Source organism: Macaca mulatta, chromosome 7, assembly GCF_049350105.2.
Source record: "Macaca mulatta isolate MMU2019108-1 chromosome 7, T2T-MMU8v2.0, whole genome shotgun sequence".
Classification (NCBI taxonomy): domain Eukaryota; kingdom Metazoa; phylum Chordata; class Mammalia; order Primates; family Cercopithecidae; genus Macaca; species Macaca mulatta.
Window position 1 is genome coordinate 51,746,247 of NC_133412.1, and position 16,038 is coordinate 51,762,284.

At 45.6% G+C, this 16,038-nt stretch overlaps 1 protein-coding gene across 29 annotated transcripts in view; it reads left to right on the forward strand.

The window, feature by feature from the left end:
- The window catches only part of PML (PML nuclear body scaffold), a 54,203-nt gene that overhangs the window by 17,727 nt on the left and 20,438 nt on the right, over positions 1-16,038 (forward strand). For 26 of the 29 annotated variants that reach the window (XR_003730901.2, XR_013395120.1, XR_013395121.1 and 23 more), the window contains 2 exon segments: positions 12,277-12,857; positions 14,292-14,362. Coding sequence is in view for 21 of the 29 variants with exons in the window: in XM_015142617.3 (XP_014998103.2) it covers positions 12,277-12,857; positions 14,292-14,362 (652 nt within the window). In the remaining 8 variants the exon portion in view is untranslated. 29 annotated transcript variants of the gene reach the window in all.

Below are 16,038 nucleotides of genomic sequence, written 5' to 3' on the forward strand. Positions count from 1 at the left end.
CTTAAGAATTTAGAGTGTATCTTAAGTAAGCATGCAATTTAAGCAATGTTGAACTTAATTTTCCCTGACTTTTACAGAAGATAAAGAAACTAAAGTAAAATTAGACTTGCTGAACTTCAAAGAAATCATTCTTCATCTTAAAATATTTTCCTAAAAGATCCCTCTAAGATTAAGGAAAAAAACCGCAAGACATTAAGAGGTTGCAGTCATACTGTTTTTTTGTTTTGTTTTGTTTTTTGAAACAGAGTCTCACTCTGTCGCCCAGGCTGGAGTGCAGTGGCATGATTTCGGCTCAGGGCAACGTCTGCCTCCCGGGTTCAAGCGATTCTCCTGCCTCAGCCTCTCGAGTAGCTGGAATTACAGGCGTGCACCAATAAGCCCAGCTAACTGTTTTGGGGTTTTTGGGTTTTTGTTTTGTTTTTGTTTTTGTTTTTGAGACAGAGTCTCACTCCATTGCCCAGGCTGGAGTGCAGTGGCGCGATGTTGGCTTGCTGCAACCTCTGCCTCCTGGGTTCAAGCAATTCTCCTGCCTCAGCCTCCCAAGTAGCTGGGATTACAGGCTCCTGCCACCACTCCTGGCTAATTTTGTATTTTTAGTAGGGATGGGGTTTCTCCATCTTGGCCAGGCTGGTCTTGAACTCCTGACCTCGTGATCCACCCACCTCTGCGTCCCCAAGTGCTGAGATTACAGGTGTGAACCACTGTGCCCGGCCATTTTTTTGTATTTTTAGTAGAGATGGGGTTTCGCCATGTTGGCCAGACTGGTCTCGAACTCCTGATTTCAGGTGATCCACCCACCTCAGCCTCCCAAAGTTCTGGGATTACAGGCAGGAGCCACCATGCCCAGCCTCATATCGTTTGTTTTTAATGAAACACTTCTATTTTACATGGTAGTAACTGAGTCTCTGCAATGAAAGATCAAGATGGTTGGCTTCCATCCTTCTCGTTTTGGTTCCATGTCAATAGGACTATAAGGTTCACCACTGGTCTTTTTACTTTAACATCACTTTTCCCAAGTTGTGTATTTTCATTGAGCTCTTAATTGGATAGATGTTATCAATAAGCAATTTTTTTTTTGTCAAGAAGAACTTCTTTGTTCTGAATTCCTTGAGTCTCTTGGTGTTGAGAATGTCTCTGGGTTACTCTGATACTTGAATAATAACTTGGCTGGGTATAATATTCTTGGTCACAATCACTTTCAAAATTTTGTAGATGCTGCTGCCTTGTCTTCCAGCATCAACTGTTCATTAGGACAGCTCTGGGGCCAAACTGACTTGCTTTTTCTGTCTTTCTTTTTTTTTTTTTTTTTTTTTTTGAGGTGGAGTCTCGCCCTGTCGCCCAGGCTGGAGTGCAGTGGCCGGATCTCAGCTCACTGCAAGCTCCGCCTCCCGGGTTTATGCCATTCTCCTGCCTCAGCCTCCCGAGTAGCTGGGACTACAGGCGCCCGCCACCTCGCCCGGCTAGTTTTTTGTATTTTTTAGTAGAGACGGGGTTTCACCATGTTAGCCAGGATGGTCTCTATCTCCTGACCTCGTGATCCGCCCGTCTCGGCCTCCCAAAGTGCTGGGATTACAGGCTTGAGCCACCGCGCCCGGCCGCTTTTTCTGTCTTGATGCCTAAAGATATTTTTTATTCTTGAAATTTATTAATTTAACCAAGCTGTCTTGGTGTTGAACATTTTGTATCAAATTATTCTGGAACTTAGCATGCTCCTTCAATCTAAAAATGCTCTTTATTTCAATTGCTTAAATTGCTTCTCCTCCGTCTTCCTTTTCTTCCTTCTCATTTTCTTTTTCTTGCTCTATTACCAATAGTATTGCAATTTGTAATTTATTAACTTTAGGTTTGTTCAGTTTAGTAATATAACAGTACTACTACCATTTGGGGGGGGGGGGAACTTACTTAATGACTATTGAATGAGTAACCAAGATTAGAACCACCATATACATTCACTTGATACATATTTTTATAAAAGTGCTTGAGAATATCAGAATTATTTATGTCACATAAGGAGTTACTGCTTGTTTTCTGTGTCACCAGATTATATTAATATTTAATGATTAATTCTACTCTTTGAATTTTGTAACAAATTCCTGCTGTGGCATATTTTGCAATTTGGTTATGTTCTGCCAAAGCTGTAAGAGTTGGTGAGATGTGTCAAAATTGGCATGACTGAATAGAAGAGCGGTCCGTTTTCACGATATGTTACTTAACTCATATATTGCTATGTTATTTTTATCTTACTCATCAAATTATCTTTTTTCTTATACATGGCTTTAATTAATGATTATTTTAGGTATTTCCATCTCTTGATATTTCATGTACTGAAAATAGATCAGATTTAAATAAAAGCTTGATAATCAGTATTTATGTGATAAACTTTGTCTTATTTCTTGCAACATTTACCAGCATATAAATCCAAATTGAATATTGGTTAATGTTCACCAATATTCAATACTATATAATTGTAGTGTATTGTTATGAAAGTCAATGAATTTCCCCCAATGATGTACTTTGTTCCAAAATTTGAATCTCCTTTAATAACGTATAACACATATGATGCTTAAAAAATTTCTCACCGCTGACACTATTTGGATTGTACTTATGACGGGCATACTGGCCATTACCTCAGCATATGAGGATAAGCATATTTTAGAAATACCATGCTGGTGGCACTGGGGAGAGCTGATTAGAGCTGGAGAGACCAGAGGCAGGGAGGCCTCTTAGGACATCGTGCTCAAGGAGATAAGCAATAATCGAGGCAAGAAGAGAGGCAGTAGCAGTGGGAACTGCTGGGACAGGTTTAGGAGTCAGCATTCTGCCTTAATCATCTTTATACCCTTGCCCCATGCCTAGACCTAGATGGTACTCAGTAAGTTTTTTGGGTTTTTTTTGAGATGGAGTCTCACTCTGTCTCCCAGGCAGGAGTGCGGTGGCATAATCTCAGCTCACTGCAACCTCCGCCTTCCGGGTTCAAGTGATTCTCTTACCTCAGCCTCCCGAGTAGCTGGGATTACAGGCGCCCGCCACCACACTCAGCTAATTTTTGTGTTTTTAGTAGAGATGGGGTTTCACCATGTTGGCCAGGCTGGTCTCAGACTCCTGACCTCAGGTGATCCGCCCGCCTCAGCCTCCCAAAGTGTTGGGATTACAGGCGTGAGCCATCGCGCTCAGTCGTAAGTTTTTTAAGTCAATGAAGATAGGATCAAGAAGACTTAATAAAAAATTATTGGGCCAGGTGCTCACACCTGTAATCCCAGCACTTTGGGAGTCCGAGGTGGGCAGATCACAAGGTCAGGAGTTCGAGACCAGCCTGACGAATATGGTGAAACTCCGTCTCTACTAAAAATACAAAAATTAGCCGGGTGTGGCAGCAGACGCCTGTAGTCCCAGCTACTTGGGAGGCTGAGGCAGGAGAATTGCTTGAACCTGGAAGGCAGAGGTTGCAGTGAGCCAAGATCATGCCACTGCACTCTAGCCTGGGTGGCAGAGTGAGACTCTGTCTCAAAAGAAAAAAAAAAAAAAAATCATTGAAGCCGTAGAGGACAGGGAGGCATCCAGGAGTGGCTGTTGAATGGTCGTGCGATTCCCCACCATAAAGATGGCAGGAGAAACAGGGAACCCATGTGGCAGTGTACCCGCCGCCTATTGAATGAGTGACATGATGCCGAGGAACACTGCCCACCATGGATACACCAGCCATATGCCTTGGGAGCAGGTACCTGTGTAGAAAAGAGTGGAGAAGAAAAAGCACAAACATTCCCTTCCCCATTCCTGGGTGTGGCACCAGCATAAGACAGAAGTGTGAAACAGTGCTTCCTTTCACCGCTTTCCTTGCTGCTTTTCTCTTCTGGTGTCTTCTCTAAGACCTCAGGCTTTCCCCTCTCCAACACCCCTTCTCAACCAATAAATCACTGGAGGGGAGGTCAATAGGAATAATGCATTCACTCTCTTCAAATACCCCAGGCTCTAGAATTACCCATCTCCTCTCCTGGTTTCAGAAATCTTGTTTTTTCAGCGGTGAGATAGCAGGAAACTGATCTGGTGAAATGCGTTCATACTACTGTATAAATGATCGATGGATTCTTTTAACTGTAGTTACTTGAATTTCCAAAAGAGCTGCTCTTTTACCACTCTACCAAAGTGAAGGTGGCAAGTTGCTGCATGGAAGTGGGACAGGTAGAGGAGTGTTTTTGGTCACCATTCAGGTAAGCCAGGTGGTATCAGCTCTCCTTCACTGGTCCTGTTTCATAACATTTTTGCTTCTTGCATTTTAGAGCTACCAGTTCCCTAGAACAGCAGAAATAGCATGCTCCCCTGGCCCAACCAAGAGGTGCGGCTATAGTGGCCTATCTGTACTGGGGAGGGGACACCCCAGATCTGATATTGATAGGTTCACCCAACAGCAGGGATGTCCCGTGCCATGTGTAATACCCCCTCTTCTTTTATGGCTCCAGAATGTCCAGTGACTACACAGCACTGTGCTGAGCCGTTCACATACACCAGCCTATCTTTGTGCTTGTAACAGTCTATGAGGGAAGCATTATTACTCCCATTCTACAGGTGGGGAAATTAAGACTTAGAGAGAAAAGGTAATTTGCTCAAGGCCTTGTAGCTAGAAATTGCAGGAGCTAACACATACCATTCTTGGCATGGCAGTTTAGACATGGACAGCTTTAGGATGGGGAGACTGAAAACCCAGGAAACATGTTGAGGCTTCTATTAAAATACACTACTCAGCCAGGCATAGTGGCTCATGCCTGTAATCCTAACACTTTGGGAGGCCGAGGTGGGCGGATTATGAGGTCAAGAGATTGGGACCATCCTGGCCCACCTGGTGAAACCCTGTCTCTACTAAAAATACAAAAATTAGCTGAGTGTGGTGGTACACACCTGTAGTCCCAGCTACTTGGGAGGCTGAGGCAGGAGAATCGCTTGAACCCAGGAGGCAGAGGTTGCAATGAGCCGAGATCTCGCCACTGCACCCCAGCCTGGTAACAGAGCGAGATTCCGTCTCAAAAAATAAATGAATAAAAATAAATTAAAAAATAAATAAATAAAATGAAATGAAATACACTACTCAGGAGGCTGAGGTGAGAGGATCGCATGAGCCCAGGAATTCAAGTCCAGCCTGGGCAACATAGCAAGACCCTGTCTCTGAAAAAAAAATTAACAGTGTGGAGTCATTGCACTGAAGAGTCATAAAGGGGTAAATGAAACAATACATCCCAGAGAAGAGAAAGAGCTTTGTTGTAATACCTAGATGGGAGGTTCTTTGAGTGTTCCCCATTGCTTCCTATTTAAAGTCCAAACTCCTTTACTTAGAATTGATTATAGAAACTTTTGGAAAATCTAAATAGGTGAAAAGGAGGGACGAGAGTAAAAGAGGAAACTACTATCACTCTAGACCTTTTCCTTTCCTTTTTGCTATCTCTGTGATCATCTAAAACAAAATGAACAACACTTACTGTTGTATAACTTGCTTTTCTTATAAATAGTCCTGAAAATCTTTCAAAAATATATAGTTTTGATTTTTTTTTTTTTTTTTTTGAGATGGAGTCTTGCTCTGTCGCCTAGGCTGGAGTGTAGTAGTGCCATCTCGGCTCACTGCAAGCTCCGCCTCCCGGGTTCCCGCCATTCTTCTGCCTCAGCCTCCTAAGTAGCTGGGACTACAGGCACCTGCCACCACGTCCGGCTAATTTTTTTGTATTTTTAATAGAGATGGGATTTCACCATGTTAGCCAGGATGGTCTCGATCTCCTAACCTCGTGATCCACCTGCCTTGGCCTCCCAAAGTGCTGGGATTACAGGTGTGAGCCACCGTGCCCGGCCTGGTTTCGAATTTTTAAGGCAGTGGCATCTACTGATTGTGTGGTTTCTTTCATTTTTTCAGTAATTATAGTGTCTTTACTATGGTGAGAGTAAATAGTCCACTATGTTTTCTCCTTCGAGATGTAATTTTACACATTTAACTTTGTGATTCATTGGAAGTGTATCTGGACATGAAACAAGAAGCAAAGCTCTAATTTCATTCCTGCCCCCTACCCTCCTCCCTAGCTAATTTCTCTGATTCCAATTGTTGAAAACTCCTTTAATGTCCATCAGTTTGGGCTGCTGGCTGGGCGTGGTGGCTTATGTCTGTGATCCCAGAACTTTGGGAGGCAGGAGCTGTCAGATCACCTGAGGTCAGGAGTTCAAGACCAGCCTGGCCAGCATGGTGAAACCCTGTCTCTACTAAAAATACAAAAAAATTAGCCAGGTGTGGTGGTGCACACCTGTAGTCCTGGCTGCTTAGGAGACTGAGGCAGGAGAATCGCTTGAACCTGGGAGGTGGAAGTTACAATGAGCTGAGATCGCGCCACTGCACTCCAGCCTGGGCGACACAGTGAGACTCTGTCTCAAAAAACAAGAGAAAAAGATGGGTTGCTTTCTTCATTATATAAAATATTACATTTCTATATGCCAGGGACTACATCAGGCCTATCAGGTCTGTTCTACTGATCCTTCTCTTGACTCTTGAACTAGTACCATATTCTCTTAATAATGGCATTTCTGTAATGTGTTATCCCTTCCTTACACTGATTCCTCAAACATTTCTTAGCAGCTGGTCATAGTGGCTTAGACCTGAAATCCCAGCACTCTGGGGGCCAAGGTGGAAGAATCACTTGAGCCTAGGAGTTTGAGACCAGCCTGGGCAAAATGTTGAGACTCTGTCTCTATAAAATTAAATTTTTTTTTCTTAGCTATTTTATCTGTTTGTTCCTTCATATGAAATTTAGAAACCTAGCCAGGCATGGTGGCTTACGCCTGTAATCCTGGCACTTTGGGAGGCCGAGGTGGGCGGATCACCTGAGATCAGGAGTTCGAGACCAGCCTGGCCAACATGGTGAAACCCCATCTCTACTAAAAATACAAAACAAAAAACAAAAAACAAAAAACCATTAGCGAGGCATGGTGGCTCACACCTGTAGTCCCAGCTACTTGAGAGGCTGAGGCACAAGAATCACTTGAACTCGGGAAGCAGAGGTTGCAGTGAGCCAAGATTGTGCCACTGCACTCCAGCCTGGGCAACAGAGTGAGAACTAGTCTCAAAAAGAAAAAAAAAAAAAAAAGAAAGAAATTTAGAATACTTTGGTTAAGTTTCAAAAATAATTTAATTGCCTTAAACCTGTTTATTAACTCAAGGAGAATTAGTAATTTTATAATATTTAGTCTCTCTTTTTGGGACCTTGATACAGTCTTCTGTTTTTTTAGAATTTATCTCTTAGTAGGTTTTTGTAATTTTCTAGGTATTTTGTACCTTTTTAAAATTAAAAACAAGTTTTTTAGAGATGGGGTTCTTGCTATGTTGCCCAGGCTGGCCTTGAACTCCTGGGTATAAGCAATCCTCTCACCTCAGCCTCCCTAGTAGCTGGGACTATAGGCACACAACCATGGCTTTGTAGAATTTTTTAAATAGCTGCTGTGAATGGGAAGATGGAATTTTCCCCATATTTCTTTTCGTTTGCTTTGCTAAGATAGAATTATGCTATTTTTCTTTCTTAATTATTATGTAATCTAGCCACTTTGGTGAGCAATTTCTTATTAAGTTAGTGGTGTTTTTCCTCATTATTTTGAGTATTCCAGAAGCAAATAAATAATTATTTTGCCTTTCTGAAGATACAGTTAAGTCTGGGTTCTTGTCATGGAGCCCTTCTGGGCAGTTGCCCACTTCACCTCTGCCTCCTCCAAAGTGCCAAGCACACAGTAGGTACTCAGTGAGTGTCCTTTGAATGAAGGTAAAGGAACCGCCTGGCTAAGGTCATTCCTGGCCCTGGGTGGCAGCCCTTTGATTCAGGGTCTGCACCTCAGTCTTACCAGAGGGCTGGGGGCTTTTAGACCCAAGTGTCTGATTCAGGCTGGCCACCTCACAGACACTTGCTACCCATTTCCATGTGGAGTGGGAGCAGGGGCCAGTCTCCCTAAGGAGACCCCATTCAGGACAAAAGAAGCTTAGAAAAAGGACACAGCGGAGGCGATGGCCATCCAGAAGGTCTTGCTCTCTATCCAGCCAGGCTGCCTGAGGCGTGCCCTTCCAGGCTTGGAGCCCTGTCTCCAAGGAAAGGGATCCAACATCAGACACAGCCCCTCTCCCCAAGGGTCCAAGATCCAAAGTGGGAAACTGACAACTGTTTCTTATTCTCCTCCCTTTATTCCTATACCCTATAGAATTGCCCATATTTATTAGTATTCTGTTTTTTGATTTCAAAAAAAGGAATACATTCATACATTCACAAGGCTCAAACATAATCTAAAAAGGTATACAGTGAATGTCTTACTCTACCCTCATTCCACCCATCCCGTAGCCACTTTTAATAATTTGTGTGTCCTTTTAAGATTTATTTATTCAAATACAATCAAATATGAAGATATTCTTATTTTTCCCCATTCTTACACAAAAGGTAGTATCTGATACACACATTTCTGCACCTTGATTTCTAACTTAAAATATATATCATAATAATACAAATAGCATTTATTGAACACTCATTGTATGCCAGTCATTTTTCAAACTTTCATCCATATATTTAACTCATTTAATCCTTCCAGTACTCCTATTATTAACCTCATTTCTCCATGGAGAATTTTCCTTATCATTATATAGATTCCTCAGTGGCTTACAGCTACATAGTATTTGTTGTATGGGTGGATCATAATTTATGTAACTAATTGCCTTGTAATGGACACGTGGGTGGCTTCTAATTCTTTGCTATTGTGGACTGTGCTGCAGTGAATAAATTGTATGGATATCATCTTGTTATGTGTGGAGATAGAGCTGTGGAGCAGATCCATAGAAAGAGGATTGCTGGGATAAATGCATTTGTAATTCTGATGGGTATTGCCAAATTGCCGTCTTCAGAGTTATTAGTTCTTTTCATAATTGCTTAGTATTTCTAATTAAGCGTAGCATTGATGAGCACTGTGTATCAGTCTGGCTGGCTAGTAGGCTCTCTGTTGCTGGTTCCAGAACAAGTTGATCTCAACATGGTCCCAGATGAGACCCTTTCTTCTGGCCTCAGGTGGGCTGACTAATTCCTCTTTTTTTTTTTTTCTTTTGGATGGAGTCTTGCTCTGTTGACCAGACTGGAGTACAGTGGTGCTATTTTGGCTCACTGTAACCTCCGCCTCTTGGGTTCAAGCAGTTTTCCCACCTCAGCCTCCCGAGTAGCTGGGATTACTGGCGCAGGCCACCAAGACTTATTCTGAATATCACTGCCGGTGAGGGTAAATTACAGCAATATTTCTGGGGAAGTAACAGTATTTTCCCTGGTAATATTTGAAGCAGCAGCCTTGTAATGGTTAAGAACATGGACTCTGAGCTGGACTACCTGGGTTTTTATATTTTCTTTTTTTTTTTTTTTTGAGACTGAGCCTCACTCTGTCGCCCAGACTGGAGTGCAGTGGCCGGATCTGAGCTCACTGCAAGCTCCGCCTCCCGGGTTTACGCCATTCTCCTGCCTCAGCCTCCGGAGTAGCTGGGACTACAGGCGCCCGCCACCTCGCCCGACTAGTTTTTTGTATTTTTTTTTTTTTTTTTTTTTTTGAGACGGAGTCTGGCTCTGTCGCCCAGGCTGGAGTGCAGTGGCCGGATCTCAGCTCACTGCAAGCTCCGCCTCCCGGGTTTACGCCATTCTCCTGCCTCAGCCTCCCGAGTAGCTGGGACTACAGGCGCCCGCCACCTCGCCCGGCTAGTTTTTTTGTATTTTTAGTAGAGACGGGGTTTCACCATGTTAGCCAGGATGGTCTCGATCTCCTGACCTTGTGATCCGCCCGTCTCGGCCTCCCAAAGTGCTGGGATTACAGGCTTGAGCCACCGCGCCCGGCCTGTATTTTTTTTTTTAAGTAGAGACGGGGTTTCACCGTGTTAGCCTGGTCTCGTTCTCCTGACCTCGTGATCCGCCCGTCTCGGCCTCCCAAAGTCCTGGGATTACAGGCTTGAGCCACCGCGCCCGGCCGGGTTTTTATATTTTGTTTTGCTGCTGTAACAAATTACCACAAATTTAGGGGCTTAAATCAATGTAAATGTATTCTCTCATGGTTCTGGAGGTAAGAAGTCTGAAACAGGTCTCACTGAGGTATATTAAGGTGTCAGCAGGCTTTGCTCCTTTGGGAGGCTCTCAGGCAGAATGTTTTCTTGCCTTTCCCAGCTTCTAGAGGCTGCCCACATTCCTTGGTGCATGCCCCCTTTCTGTCTTCAAAGCAGCAACATCACAACACTCCCACCTCTGCATTCATCACATCTCCCCTTCTGCCTCCCTGCCCTTTCCTTTGTAAGGATTCACGTGATTACATTGAACCCACCCAGATAATCTAGAATGATCTCTTTATCTCAAGGTCCTTAATTGAGTAACACCTGCAAAGACCCTTTTGCCATAGTAAGGTGACATATTCACAGGTCTCAGGAATTTGCACGTGGACATCTTTAGAGGCCACTATTCTGCCTACTAGAGTTTGCATCTAGACTCTACCACTTACTAATCGTGTGAGCTTGAACAAATTATTTCGCCTCTTGCACCAGTTTTCTCATCCTTAAAATGGGGATAATAATGTTATCTATTCCATTGGATTGTCAGGAGGATTGAATGAATTGATATTTGCCAACACTTATAATAGTGTCTGATACACAATAAATGCTATGGAAGTATCTGCTAGCTAAAATATATTAACCAGGCTAGGAGTGGTGGCTCACGCCTGTAATCCCAACACTTTGGGAGGCTGAGGCAGATGGATCACCTGAGGTCGGGAGTTCGAGACCAGCCTGACCAACATGGAGAAACCTTGTCTCTACTAAAAATACAAAATTAGCCGGGGTGGTGGTGCATGCCTGTAATCCCAGCTACTCGGGTGGCTGAGGCAGGAGAATTGCTTGAACCCGGGAGACGGAGGTTGTGGTGAGCCAAGATGGCGCCATTGCACTCCAGCTTGGGCAACAAGAGCGAAACTCCGTCTCAAAAAAAAAAAAAAAAAAAAATTAACCAAATAAAAATATTAAAATACAAACACTTTGATCTAGCAAGCCTATATTTATAATCTATTTCATAGGAACAAAAGCATCCATGTTTAGGCTATATAACTTGGATATTACTAAAGTGTTGTCCATATTGGCACCAAAAGAAAAAAAGGAAAGGAAAAGAAAGAAAGAAAATACACAAACAGGAAATTACCTGAATGCCAGCAAAATGAGTGATTGAATCAATTGTAGCCCATCTGGGATATACCAGAGTATTAAAGAGAATACATCTGATCTGTGCCTATGCACCTAGAGGAATGCTCTGAGTGAAAGTTTGTTAAGAGGAGGAAGTTACAAAGTAATTATATGAGTTGATTTCTTTCTTTTTTCTTTTTCTTGTTTTTTTTTTTTTTTTGAGGCGGAGTTTCGCTCTTGTTGCCCAGGCTGGAGTGCAATGGCACCATCTCAGCTCACTGCAACCTCCGTCTCCCAGGTTCAAGCAATTCTCCTGCCTCAGCCTCCCAAGTAGCTGGGATTACAGGCATGCGGCACCACACCCGCCTAATTTTGTATTTTTAATAGAGACGGGGTTTCTCTATGTTGGTCAGGCTGGTCTCGAACTCCCAACCTCAGGTGATCCGCCCGCCTCGGCCTCCCAAAGTGCTGGGATTACAGGCGTGAGCCACCGCGCCCGGCCGATTTCTTTCTTTTCTTTCTTTTTCTTTCTTTTTTTTTTTTTTTTTTTGACAAACGTCAATCCCCAAAATTGTAGATATCCAGGTCAATCATTTAACATGTTCTGTTTCTTCCTCTGGGAAATATGCATAACAATAATTCTCATCCAAGGGGCTCTCGCAAAGGTTAAGTGGCATGGCTGACATGTGTCAAGTCTGTACCATCCTGCAAGCAGCTGCCAGTCTGGCATTTGTGTAAAGCGGTTTCACTGGAGAGAGGTGTGGAAGGGTGCACCCCACAATGCTTACCTGGTGCTTCCTCAGTGAGGAAGGGAAATTCAGAAGTGGTGGAAAGAGATGATTGTCGTTTCGTATATCTTTGTATTGTTTCCCGGATGTTGAAATTGTTACTGTAGTAACTTTTTATACTCATGTTATTGGTAGTTTGGATACTATCACCATAACCACAAACAATGAATTGGGAAAAGCAGAAACCTAGAAACACGCCATGATTCAAAGTCTGGTAATTTTGGAAAAGGAATTTTATAACGAACGTTTTAAGAGGAAAAAGTCAGGAGAGTCCTAACCCAGGCCAACCTTGTGTGTCCACAGCATCTACTGCCGAGGCTGTTCCAAGCCGCTGTGCTGCTCGTGCGCTCTCCTTGACAGCGGCCACAGTGAGCTCAAGTGCGACATCAGCGCAGAGATCCAGCAGCGACAGGAGGAGCTGGATGCCATGACGCAGGCGCTGCAGGAGCAGGATAGTGCCTTTGGCGCGGTGCACGCGCAGATGCATGCGGCTGTCGGCCAGCTGGGCCGCGCGCGCGCCGAGACCGAGGAGCTGATCCGCGCGCGCGTGCGCGAGGTGGTAGCTCACTTGCAGGCGCAGGAGCGCGAGCTGCTGGAGGCAGTGGACGCACGGTACCAGCGCGACTACAAGGAGATGGCCAGTCGGCTGGGCCGCCTGGACGCTGTGCTGCAGCGCATCCGCACGGGCAGCGCGCTGGTGCAGAGGATGAAGTGCTACGCATCGGACCAGGAGGTGCTGGACATGCACAGTTTCCTGCGCCAGGCGCTCTGCCGCTTGCGCCAGGAGGAACCCCAGAGCCTGCAAGCCGCTGTGCGCACGGACGGTTTTGACGAGTTCAAGGTGCGCCTGCAGGACCTCAGCTCTTGCATCACCCAGGGGACAGGTAAGTACGCAAGCCACCATCCTGGGCGCCCTGTGCCTCTGCTGCACCCTAGGGAAGGCGAGTCAGAAGAGATCGTCTCCATTTGACAGAAAAGGAAACTGGGTTTTTATTCAGTCTTTGGGATTTGGTAAGGTCTTAGGTTCCAGGACACAGGATAAGGGGGAGATAAGGCCCTGACAAAGGGCTGCAGCCACCCAGAGGGGACACGTTTTGCTAATTTACAAGACTCTGGATTGACCTAGCAATGACTCATAGGGAACGAAAAACTGCAAAGCTGAGAATCAGACCCAGTATCATTTTGGCGCCAGAGGGACCAACCACTTCAGGAGGTTCTCTTAAGCCACCAGTGTCTCGGAACAGAGAAGTCAATTGGAACCTGGGGTTAGGGTAGAAGGGAGCTAAGAAAACCTCCGGGAGATGATTGGATGCTTACCCAAAACCGTACAGTGGCTCAGTGGAGGAGACCTCTTGTCTCTAGGATGACCTGCTGTCTGACAACCTTTGCACGCCCTGCCTAGTGTTGGGCACTTGAGAGGTGAGGAGACACAGACCAGTTTCTGATCTCAAGGAGCCAGAGCCACATCACATAGCTGGAGAATGAGACAGTGCTCAGCTCTGCAATCCAAATCCGGGAGATGTGGCAGCTGTGTATTAGCTGGAATAAGGGGACTTTCAAAGTAAGGGGTGAGGGGAGTGCACAGGAGGGTCTCCAGGACTCTTTGACTAAATCTCCAAGCTGGAATGTGAGCTCTGAGCAGCTGGTATAGGACGCCCTTACTGGGAAAGGGGAGGGAGGCTACGGAATCTGAAGGCACCTGGGTATGTGCCAGTGACAGAGAGCTTACTTACTTCTCCTGGAGCTGGACATGGATCATAAAGGATAATCTTAGAGGGCCTGGACCTGTGCCTTCTCCACCTAGGCAGTGAGTGTTACCCATATTAAGGAAGTGACGCCACAGAGTTTACACAGCTTGTCTTAGGTGTTATAACTGGGCAGTGGCAGAGAGAAGGATTATTTTATTCTGAAGCATAAGAGATTTAGATTTAATAAAAACCAGCCTGCAGATAAGGAAGATCATGGAGCTCTCACTATATGCAGAGAGTCAGTGAGCTGGGAATGATGGCTTTATGATTGCTCACACTTAGCCTTGCTGGTGGCTCAGAGATGCAGAGAGGTGCACTTGGAGTTTGGAGCCAAAAGCAAGCACTGTAATGCCACCTCTCTTTCCCTTCTGGCTGGGTTCCTGCCCACTGAATTCGAGAGAGCTCTCCTTCCAGCTGCCCCTCCAGGGAGTTGTCCAGTGCTGTGGGATGCCCTAGAAAATGTGTAACCAGGAAAAGCAACAGGGACCTCCTGTCTATCACTGTCCCAGGTCAGGATGTCCCTTACCAGCATTTCCTTGACCTGCCTGTGACCTTCTCTGTGTTCTACAGATGCAGCTGTAGCCAAGAAAGCCAGCCCAGAGGCTGCCAGCACTCCCAGGGATCCCACTGACGTTGACTTGGTGAGATGGGTTTGAGGTCTGAAGGGGAGGCGGTGGGGCCCAGCAGGTCAGGCAGGTTGTGAGTCCTGCTATCCCTGTGTGTGCAGGGAGAGTGTCTGAGTGAGGGACAGCAAGTGGCTGGACTGGAAATTTCAGTGAGAGGAAGTAAAGGGAGACAGTAAGGAAGGGTTGGCTGGCTACCTGGCTGACTCTAGGCTCCTAAATGCCGAAGTTGCTCTTGATGGTCCGTGAGCCAGGTTCAGTGGGGGTTAGATGTGGGGTAGACGGACGGCTACAGATCAGGGCTGCTGCAGAGGGAATTCCAGCATTAGATGGCATATGGGTGCCTTCCAGCCATGAGAAACTATGGTTGTCAGATGTATGGTTAGATATAGGGTCAGCAGCCCTAAGGGATGTGGCAGATGTCCTCTCCCCTCCTGCACCCTGTCCCCAGTGTGTGAGCCTTCTCTTGGAGTCAGCACAGGTGGGCCTTCCCCGCTGTTCCCCACAGGTGGTTCTTGGAAAGGAATGGGAAATGAAGCCAGGAGTCAGATCTCGATCCCAGTTGCCCAGGTTCTGCTGGTGTGATTCCAGGGCCACCATACATGTAAGAAACCAGAGTGTCTCAGGGTTGGAAGGTATCCATGTCCCATCTAATGCTGGCGTTCCCTCTGCAGCATCCCTGAGCCGTGGCTGTCCAGCTTTCATGTACACATCTCCAGGGACAGGAAGCTTACTCATTCTAGAGGCAGCTGCTCCCAACTCTGGACTGCTCTGACTTAGAAAGTGCTTCTCTGGGTGGAAATGCAGTGGTGTCCCTTTGACTTGCCCCCTTTGGCACTCACAAGTATGGCTCCTCTCCACCAGAATAAGCATCCTCGGTTTCTTCCTGGACCTGGCGTCTGGTCTCTTCCCCAGCCTGGTCACTCAGATTTGTGTGCACCTAGCCTATCAAGGGTCTGGCCCCAGGACTGGCCAGTCCTTCATGGACAGCAGGTCTTCTGGTGGTGGGTAGGGGCCTAGCTTTTGCCATGGCATGACCCATAGAAGAGAGAGAGTGCTGTAGGTTGAGGCAATCAGGAGAGGCTTCCTGGAAGAGACAGGACTTAAGAGTCTCAGAGTTTTAGAGCCAGGCAAGAGCATGGAGTCTAACCCCCTTTTTTTTTAAACAGAGGACGAAGGTAAGGCCCAGAAAGAGGATGTGACTTACCTAAGGCTACACACAGCAAGTTAGGGGCAAGATTAAAAGCTGACTCTGTTTTTGTTTGTTTGATTGATTGTTTTTTAGATGAAGTCTCGCTCTGTTGTTCAGGCTGGTGTGTAGTGGCACAATCTCAGCTCACTACAACCTCTGCTTCCAGGGTTCAAGCCATTCTCCTGCCTCAGCCTCCCTAGTAGCTGGGACTACAGGCACGCACCACTATGCCTGGCTAATTTTTGTATTTTTTAGTAGAGATGGAATTTCATCATATTGGCCAGGCTGGTCTTGAACTCCTGACCTCATGATCTGCCTGCCTCGGTCTCCCAAAGTGCTGGGATAACAGGCGTGAGCCACTGCGCCCAGCCTAAAAGCTGACTCTTAACTGCCTTGGGTACTGCATTCCTATATACACAACCTCAAAGTAAAAAGAGGACTTTAAAAAAAAAAAAAATATATATATATATATATATATACACACACATAATACAATCACATA